At 38.0% G+C, this 8,670-nt stretch overlaps 1 protein-coding gene across 1 annotated transcript; it reads right to left on the minus strand.

The window, feature by feature from the left end:
* Positions 1-455: 455 nt before the first annotated feature.
* Positions 456-8,497, minus strand: LOC149814255 (cellulose synthase A catalytic subunit 4 [UDP-forming]-like). The gene is made up of 13 exons (XM_089990235.1): positions 8,075-8,497; positions 7,661-7,749; positions 7,448-7,499; positions 7,175-7,313; positions 6,676-6,942; positions 5,980-6,325; positions 5,724-5,861; positions 3,823-3,948; positions 3,528-3,740; positions 3,180-3,441; positions 2,897-3,096; positions 1,913-2,266; positions 456-1,358 (listed from the first exon to the last, which is right to left on the minus strand). The coding sequence occupies exons 1-13, from the start codon at positions 8,259-8,261 to the stop codon at positions 774-776; spliced, it is 2,958 nt and encodes a 985-aa protein (XP_089846361.1). The 5' UTR covers positions 8,262-8,497; the 3' UTR covers positions 456-773.
* Positions 8,498-8,670: the final 173 nt, after the last annotated feature.

Below are 8,670 nucleotides of genomic sequence, written 5' to 3' on the forward strand. Positions count from 1 at the left end.
CGTAAATTACTGAATTCAACTTTCTTAACAGAGTTTTGCAGCTTTTTTTACGTGTAAACCCTGTTTAGAATGTGTTTTACATGAGGCTTCGCCCAAACAGGAAACAGAGAAAAAATGTATCATGCATTTGTTCCTCACCATTGGGGTGCTAGTGAGCCAACATAAGATGAATTTTCCTTACTGGTTCAACGAAATTTCAGGGCATATGTATGATAAAAGATAATTTAAATAGTGTCATTTGAGATGGTTTGAACATGTGGGATAGGAATTAATACCACCACCACAAGAAAAGCTGTCAAAATACAAATAGAAAAAAAGAAAAAAAAAAGGCACGAAGGGTTGGAAGATGACTGATGATATAGCTCTAGATAAGAAGGAATGGAGAAACATGACTCATAAAATCACACCTCATGTAAGAGGGACGGGAAATTTAATTATCCCCAAATTTGTTGGCCATTGAAACTCCAATTTCCAGTACACCAATAATATTGAAAACCCCCTACAACACCCTTTATTTTTAAATACTTGTTTTACTAGGACTACCTCCAAACAGAATCTTCAAGACATTTGTCTATGTTCTTCAGAGTAACTGATCTATGATGAACTCAAACTCTGCAAAAACTTGGCAACTATTCACATGCAGTGAAATAACTGAAACTTAATATAACAAACATTCAACATTTTAAAATATACATTTGCCAGAAAAATCACATTAAAAATCTGGCATTGACAAATAACATGACCAGACCACATCCAAGAATGTGATCAGAAAATCAACAATCAATAGAAATGCAACTCTGCTTAGGCACAGAGTCATTCTTGCTCAAGAATGGATCAATCTTGACCCAAAGAAGAGAGAAAACAGATGCCAAGAGCACAGACCAGAGGACGACAATGGTTGGTGTCCTGTTCTGCCTTCCCATCAAGCCTTTCAAGAATGGATACAAATGAAAGATCACCCAGAGGGAGAAGAAGACCTTGCCAAAGAGTGGCCCCCATGCCTCATACCCACTGTTTAGGGCATCTGAAAATCCAGCCACAATGCCCACCAGATTGACCACAAGAATAGTGGTTGGTGGGATCAAAAGTGTTGTCCATTTGAAAACATAGAGTTCACCAAACTCTGCATCATCAGAAGCTTTTGCAGTGACAGTGAAGTTGGTGTCAAAACCAGCTGTGACCTTCAGAATTCCCTGGAAGACTGCAAAGAGATGGGCTGAGACGCCACCGATCACCCAGAATTGTTCATTCCTCCACCAGTCTTCAATGCTCACACCACTCCACCGAAGTTCAAATACACTGGTTAAGATAATGGAGATAAAAAGGCAGAGGAACAAGATGCTTGCAGCATTTGAAAGCTGTAAATGAAAATGAAAAGAACATTAGAGCAGGAGCAAACTTAAGCAATAGTAAGCAACTCGAGAGAAAGATTATCTTGGCCATGTTAATCAACTGGATTTAGAAAAACTCAGATTGATTATACAATCTACTCAAGTAACAAATTCAGTTGCAACGGGCTACGAACTTCTACCAGAATAACATGAACAAGTCTAATCCAGGGGATTGACTCAGTTGTGATTAGGCATGAACACACATGATCCAGCTTGATAGCCCAAAAGAGTAAGCGATGATGTCCAAACCAAGTCAATCCTACCCAGGTTGGGGATTTTTTAAAACTCTTGGTGATGGAATATCTCAGGAGGAAAGACCAAGGAATTAACTAAGGAGAAAAACTTGAACAAGGAAAAAAATTAAACTCTTTCATAGCCTTTTCCAAGATAAAGAAAATTCTCCAACAAAATACCACTTTAGCTCCACTGTTGAAGATTTTGATAGTTTGGATGAAAAGCTAATGAAAGCACTCTGTAATCAGTAAACCAAGCACAAATAGATAGTGTAGATGTGCACTTACAGTTGGTATGATGAATTTCCCAGTAAGAAGACAGATAGCCGGAAGTGAGCAATAAGCAATAAGAGGGAGGGAGGTGAATGGGTACACAATTGTGTTTATGTATGCTAATCTCTGAAGCCATTTAAGACGACCACCACCAAATCCATACCAAAGAGGACAGTGTCTGCTGAAGAAAATTTCAACTGATCCAAGTGCCCAACGAAGAACTTGATGGAGCCTATCAGAGAGATTAATGGGCGCAGACCCTTTAAATGCAGGCCTCAAAGGCATGCAATAAATTGATCTCCATCCCCGACAATGCATCTTGAAACCAGTTAAAATATCCTCTGTGACAGAACCATATATCCATCCAATCTGAAAACAAAAATATAGAAAATAAAAATTATTTAGCTAGGCGAAAGAAAAAAACACAATGTTTGAATCAAAATATTTAATAAAGGGAATGAGAATGACATAATTATTCCATAATCGTGTTGCTATCTATTACTTTGGAACCCCATATCAAATATATTAAATAGTATATGCCAAGGATTTGGGTTGAAACAGAACAACCCTTTTGGGACAGCTATTCTAATAAGGGTACATCATGTATGAATACATTATTCAGTTACTGACAGCAATTAATTGGTGATTGTCACTGAAAACCCACAAATCTGAGCACTTTAATTTAGAGAAACTCCAATTATAATTTTGTTATTAGATAACAGACATTGAACCACAATAACTAAAGATTTAAGTACTTGACAAAACTAAAACAAGAAATACCTGAGGAAAGGCTCAAAATTAATGCCTGAAAGATTGAACACTTAGTCAAAATCTAGAACATCATATCACACTTAATGAAGCCTTAATTCCCAATGAAGAGAGGACAGGGAAAAAATACATGGGGAAAGAAAACAGCAACAGTATTCAATAAAGCATCTAAGTTGAGCTAGATGACATTGTCAGGTAAGCAATGTCTGCCATTTAGATGAAGAAAATCACCTCCTTCCCCCACTCTGTTTTCTCCTCATAACCACAGCTAATGACATGGATCGCTTCGTTAATAAGCATTGCTGGGTTTGCAGACTCAGGAACTCCACCAAACTCCATCATAGTAGACTCAATAAATATAGATGACAAACCAAAAGTCTTCTCAAAGCTCATCTGAGAGATCAAAAGTGATCGCTCATGATCATCATAATCTGTACAAGGTTATGCCAATTAGATCATTTCATGAATTCAACCAGATAATATAAGTTGACCAAAATGAGAAATTTAAACTTACTATCTATTTCTTGAAGGTTAAAAATAGCAGCATGAAGATCCTCCCTCCTTGAATCTCTATGAAGCTCCCTTTCATCGTTATCAGTTGTTTTTGAGCTAGAGCTGCAGCAACAACAGCAGCAGCACAAAGAGCAACATGAAGAATGCTTGCGTACTATAGGCAATGATTGAGGCCCATAACCATAAAGAGCTTGTCTGTTGAAAGCACATCCTGTCCCAACATATACTGGCCCTTGAATACCATCTAGACCTTTCATATTGACCTGCAATGTTGCAAGAGATTTCACACGGAACTTATGTATACTGATAGAAGAAGTAAATACCATACTTTTTATTTCTTGACACTTACATCAAAGAACACTATGTTTCGATTAGCATAACGATCACTTCGATCAATGCCATCAAACCGCTGAGGAAACTGAATATAACAAACATCTCTACGAACTTGTGGATCCATCATGAAACACATAGCCTCACGAACAGCCTTGCTGTTGTTTACATAGTGATCACAGTCAAGGTTCAGAATGTATGGTGCATTTGTGAGAACAGCAGAGACTCTGACCTGAATTGAATCAAATACATGCAATTAAAATCAGACCATTCTCTCATTATGTTGAAGAACTACTTAAGTTTGCTGAGCTTACCAAAGCATTCATTGCTCCAGCCTTTTTGTGGTGGTTATATCCAGGTCTCTTCTCTCTGGATACATATACAAGTCGAGGAAGCTTGTTATCTTCTATATCATGTGCACCATTATGTCCAAGAAATACCTGCACCAGTTATTGCTACAATACTCAGACACTGGGTCAAATTGTACATAGGCAGTGATTGAAATTTATAACTTGTTAATGAGGTACATTTCATACATAATTTTGCTTAAAAGGAATGTGATGGAAGTACATCCATATTTTGTGGAGATAAGTCCTCCCAAGTCTTAAATATCACCAGTACAGTGGGTAATAAACACACTCGGAGACTTCCCAAGGATGAAGAACCAGATTGAGATTTGGCATCAAATAGTCTAATAATACCTCACACTGCTAAGTTAAGCTTGCCTAGATCTTTGTGTTTGGGTACTTCTATCAGTCTCCATACATGTGTTGTATCTGTGTCATACCAGCACTTGTGTTTGGGTACTTTTATCTGCCTCCATACATGTGCTGTATGTGTCATACCAGCACTGGTACTAGGGTACTTTGGTATGAGTAGGGGTGCACAACGAACTGAGGTAGCCCGGGCTCGGCTTGTTTAAGCTCGACTTGATCTCATTTATAAAAATAAAAGAGCCGAGCTTGAACACAAGTCCAGGCTCGGTCTACATAAACGAGCCAAACTTGATCAAGTCGTTGAACTCGATTAAGCTTGATTAGGCTCACATAAATCGTATATACAATATATGTTTGCCAAAATAAAAAAAAAGCTAATCTTTCTTTAATGGGTAGGGTGTTAGACTCTTTCTCAAAAAGGTGCCAGGATCGAATCTCACACTTTTTAACTTTCATGTTTTGTGATAATCTAGCCTTTTCTTCATATGTGTATCTTTTTTGAGTTATAGTAGACAATAAAGACAGTCTGGTCTAACGGTGAGGCTTTTTCCCACCTTTTGGAGAGGTAGAGGATGAATCCCGCCTCTTCACAAATGTAAATAGTAAAATTTTTTTTGAACTATGGTCAAGCTCAGCTCGGCTAGAGCTTGGAACCGAGTTGAGTCTGGGCAAGGCGGTTCAAGCTCGGCTCCGACCTTAAGCCAAGCTTGAACAAAAGGAATTTCTAAGCGAGCCGAGTTTGAAGTTTGAACAGCCCAGGATCAGCTCGAACTCGGCTTGGGTGCACCCCCTAGGTATGGGTCAACTGGGTTTCAGACTTGACTCAAACCATTTCATCCATTTTATGATCCAGTAATGTGTAGTCAATACTTGGGATCAAAAGTGTTCACTGTTTAATTTTACCTTTTTGCTATTAATTATTGGTTAATTATAGATCATTCACATGTTTTAATCTTTTAGTTCATAATTGGCAGTCTACAACTTCATATGTAGGGTATTTTGTAAAATACAATACAGTTGTGCGTTCTTCTATGTACTTTGTGTGTATGTGTATGGCCGTATCCCCATACCCATCCTTTAGAACCATGTCATATCCTTCATGGCTGTGTCATACCCCATACCCACACCCATACTCTGTGACATAAACCTAGAAAGATGACCTTCGGAGTTCTCATAAGCATGGTAGAATTAGTGATCTCAAAGGAATATCCATCATATCACTTTCCATTCAATACTGGCCTCCATAGCCATCTTGATTAGAGCATGAAAACTTTCAGCATTCCATTTAAATATTGCTAAGTATTTGCAAAATGCCAGTGACAGTAAAAAAGTATGAAAACCTTCCAGAACTATTTTTTGGTATACAAGCACAAGCTGGGAAGTTGTGCTTCAATCTGCTTCTTCCAAATTAAGCTTTAGATGATTCCTAAGTAGGCTAAGTGAAGATTTGCAAAACTAAGCATGTTGAAAATCCTTGGTACAACAAGCAAGCAATCTACCTGAATCATGCCCGGATGATCCCTTGGATTGTTCCCCGGCCAAGGTGTTCCATCTTGCATCATCCAGCCTTCATCAGGGATTTTCTGAGCCTTAGCTACCAATGCATTTATTGTAACTTTGTATTCTTCATAGTCTCGCTGAAAAAAGAAAAGAAGCCAAATGTAGTTAGTTATGGTCAGTTACTGAACATCGGAGAATGGCTTTATTTGCATCATAATTTTGCTGTAAAAAGCATGAAAAAAATTAAATGCTTACTTTCATTGCCCTGCGCTCCTTGACAAAAGAAGGTTGCACTTTATCCTTTAAATAATCAATTTTCTGTGAAAAATAAAATTCAGGTGCCCGAGGCTCTATAGAGTACTTTTTACAAAATGGGACCCATTTTCTTGCAAATTCCGCTGTTTCTGAGAGTGTTTCAAATGTGAGCATCGCTGCACCATCATCCGAAACATAGCAAGAGACTTTATCAACAGGGTAATCAACAGCAAGGATGGAAAGCACAGTGTTTGCTGTGACCAGCGGTGGCTCTTTTAATGGATCAACAGTGCTAACAAAAAAGTCCACAGCAGCAAGATCACAGTTTTCACCTTCTCTCTCATACCTGAAAATAAGTTAACAATAACCATATAAAAAATCCAGCTATATATATTGTGTGTTTCTACTGTCACACCTTAGGCAATTAGGTATAATCTAAGGTACAACTAGTAACAGTTACAGTATAATTCCTACAATTTTTAATGAATAACCTAATAAAACTCTTATACTCTTCTGATTTTAGATAGTAACAACCATCGCAAATCATTTTTCCATTGCCTTTCAAATATTTTGTATGAAGTTATGAACAACTCATACAAAAAGGTTCACCGTGACCTTGAGGTAAGATGCATGAGAAAAAACTGCAACCCACTATTCAGATATTTGTGCCATTTTTTTCTGCAGATTCAAGCATACCTTAATGATAATCTGTCAATATATGTCTCCCTCTCAATTGGGGACCATTTGGGAAATTGGTCCAACACCCAAGAAATGGCAAACCAGATTTCGCAAATAATTGAAGTGAGCCAAAGACCGTAAGAGCTATCAACGGGGTTGGTTACTCTATACTGGAAGAAGAATCCAAGAACCAACAACCTCATAACAATGACAAATCTGTAGGGTGTAAGCTTATTTTTGGAAATCAGAACAGTTCTTGAAAGTGGCTGTTGAGCCTCTTCAATCCTGCACACAAATATCATAACTTTTTGTAAATAATAATCAACAATATTCATTAATGCATTCGCATGGCTTATAAATTGTGAGGCTTATCATCTTGGATTATAATAGGATTACAGATGATTCTGTTGTTCCATGCCGACTGCAGATAACTGTAATAATATGTCTTTAATGACAATCACAATTAGAAGCTAAGTTAAAAAAAATCACCCAAAGAGAAAAAGGTTAAGAAAATTACCCCTCATCATTCATATGTTGCTCAGGTGGAGATTGAGGTTCTCTTGCCACACTAGCAGGCTTTTTCTTCTTACTCTTATTATCTCTCCAGCTCTCAATTCTGCTCCTCACTAGTGGGTTTTCATAACCACTATTTGACTCTATCAAAACGAATCATGTAGATCAAACAAGAAAAAATTAATGATACGAGCAATTAGGTAGACATAAGATGATAATTATGACAATAGACTACAACTGACGTATAAAACAGAAACAACCAGGATAAAACCATTACCAATTTCAGTGGCAGATGGACTATTCATTTGCCTAACGTGACCTTCTTGATCCTGTGAATTAAAGTGACACAAAAAAAAACTCTTACTTTGAAATTAAATGATTATGAAAAATCGATTTCATTAATTATCAGGATGCAAATCTCCCTTTCTACTGCTAACACAAGAACCCCGACAGTAAACCTGATTTGCAAATCACACTTCAAAATAAGTACCTGTGATTCTCGGAGATGAGCTCCTAATTTCAATCCTTTGCCGGTTTTGTCCTTATCATCCTCTTTTTCAATCTCCAGTGCAACGCCTTCTGCAAATTTTCCCACTATTTCTATCAGACACGGATCATGAGAGTGCCTAACTCGGCAATATCAGTTGATGGTCAGTAACAATTAACACAAATCCACTACATGCATCAGTTTTGCACAATCCCCACAATTCGCAATCTGTGAACAATCTCATAAACAGCACAACGTAACCTGTTTTTTCACAAAATTCTCTACATGGGTGTTGTCCAACTACATTCCATTTTGAGATTTGTCCGTAAGGGTGATCGCTAAATTCATCCAATTTCGAGATTTCACTATGTTGGTGTTCACTAATTGCATTCAAGTTTCGAGATTTCGGCTACAAACCTTCGAGAAAAGAATACGGTGAGCCGCATTGCAAGCAGGTTCGTCCTCCATCGGCTTTCGATTCGTGGTATATGCAGGAACGGCAGATGGGGAAATTGCACTCTTTGCAGACGATAAAGTCTCTCCCATCCAGAGAGAACCCCACCGGCTTGCCACAGACGTTGCAGGAAGGAACCCTCGACTCCATCGTCGTCGTCTCGGATCCCCTCTCGTGTTAGGGGTAGGGTAGGGGGCAACTGCCCCTGCTTCTCCATTCCCACCCTTAAAAGAGGCGTTAGGTGTGGAGATCGGAAGTTGGGGTTTTGCTTTCATGGTGGAACTCACAGAGAGAGAGAGAGAGAGATTTGAAAGTACAACGGTTGGTTTGGTGGTAAGGAAGGAATTGTGTTGCTTTCTCTTGTCTGTATTTTTTCATCATTTTTAAATAATATTTGGTTGCTTGATTTCTCAGCAACATAACAATAAACCCAATGACACTTTACCTTCTTTTTGTTGTCTTGTGAATAAACTTAAAAAAGAAATAAAATGCCCAACTTATAATTAGCTATTTATGATAACACGCTTACCTTTTTTATTATTACGTTTAACCTGCTGTG

Source organism: Nuphar pumila, chromosome 15 (assembly GCF_984573655.1).
Source record: "Nuphar pumila chromosome 15, dmNupPumi1.hap1.1, whole genome shotgun sequence".
NCBI lineage: Eukaryota > Viridiplantae > Streptophyta > Magnoliopsida > Nymphaeales > Nymphaeaceae > Nuphar > Nuphar pumila.

Excerpts from the sequence above, each read along its gene's own strand:
- LOC149814255 (XM_089990235.1), bottom strand. The coding sequence starts at position 8,261 with ATGGAGTCGAGGGTTCCTTCCTGCAACGTCTGTGGCAAGCCGGTGGGG. Across the intron at positions 7,750-8,074 it reads ACCGTATTCTTTTCTCGAAG|AAGGCGTTGCACTGGAGATT; the intron begins GTTTGTAGCCGA and ends GAAAATTTGCAG. Across the intron at positions 3,097-3,179 it reads TAACCTTCAAGAAATAGATA|ATTATGATGATCATGAGCGA; the intron begins GTAAGTTTAAAT and ends AACCTTGTACAG.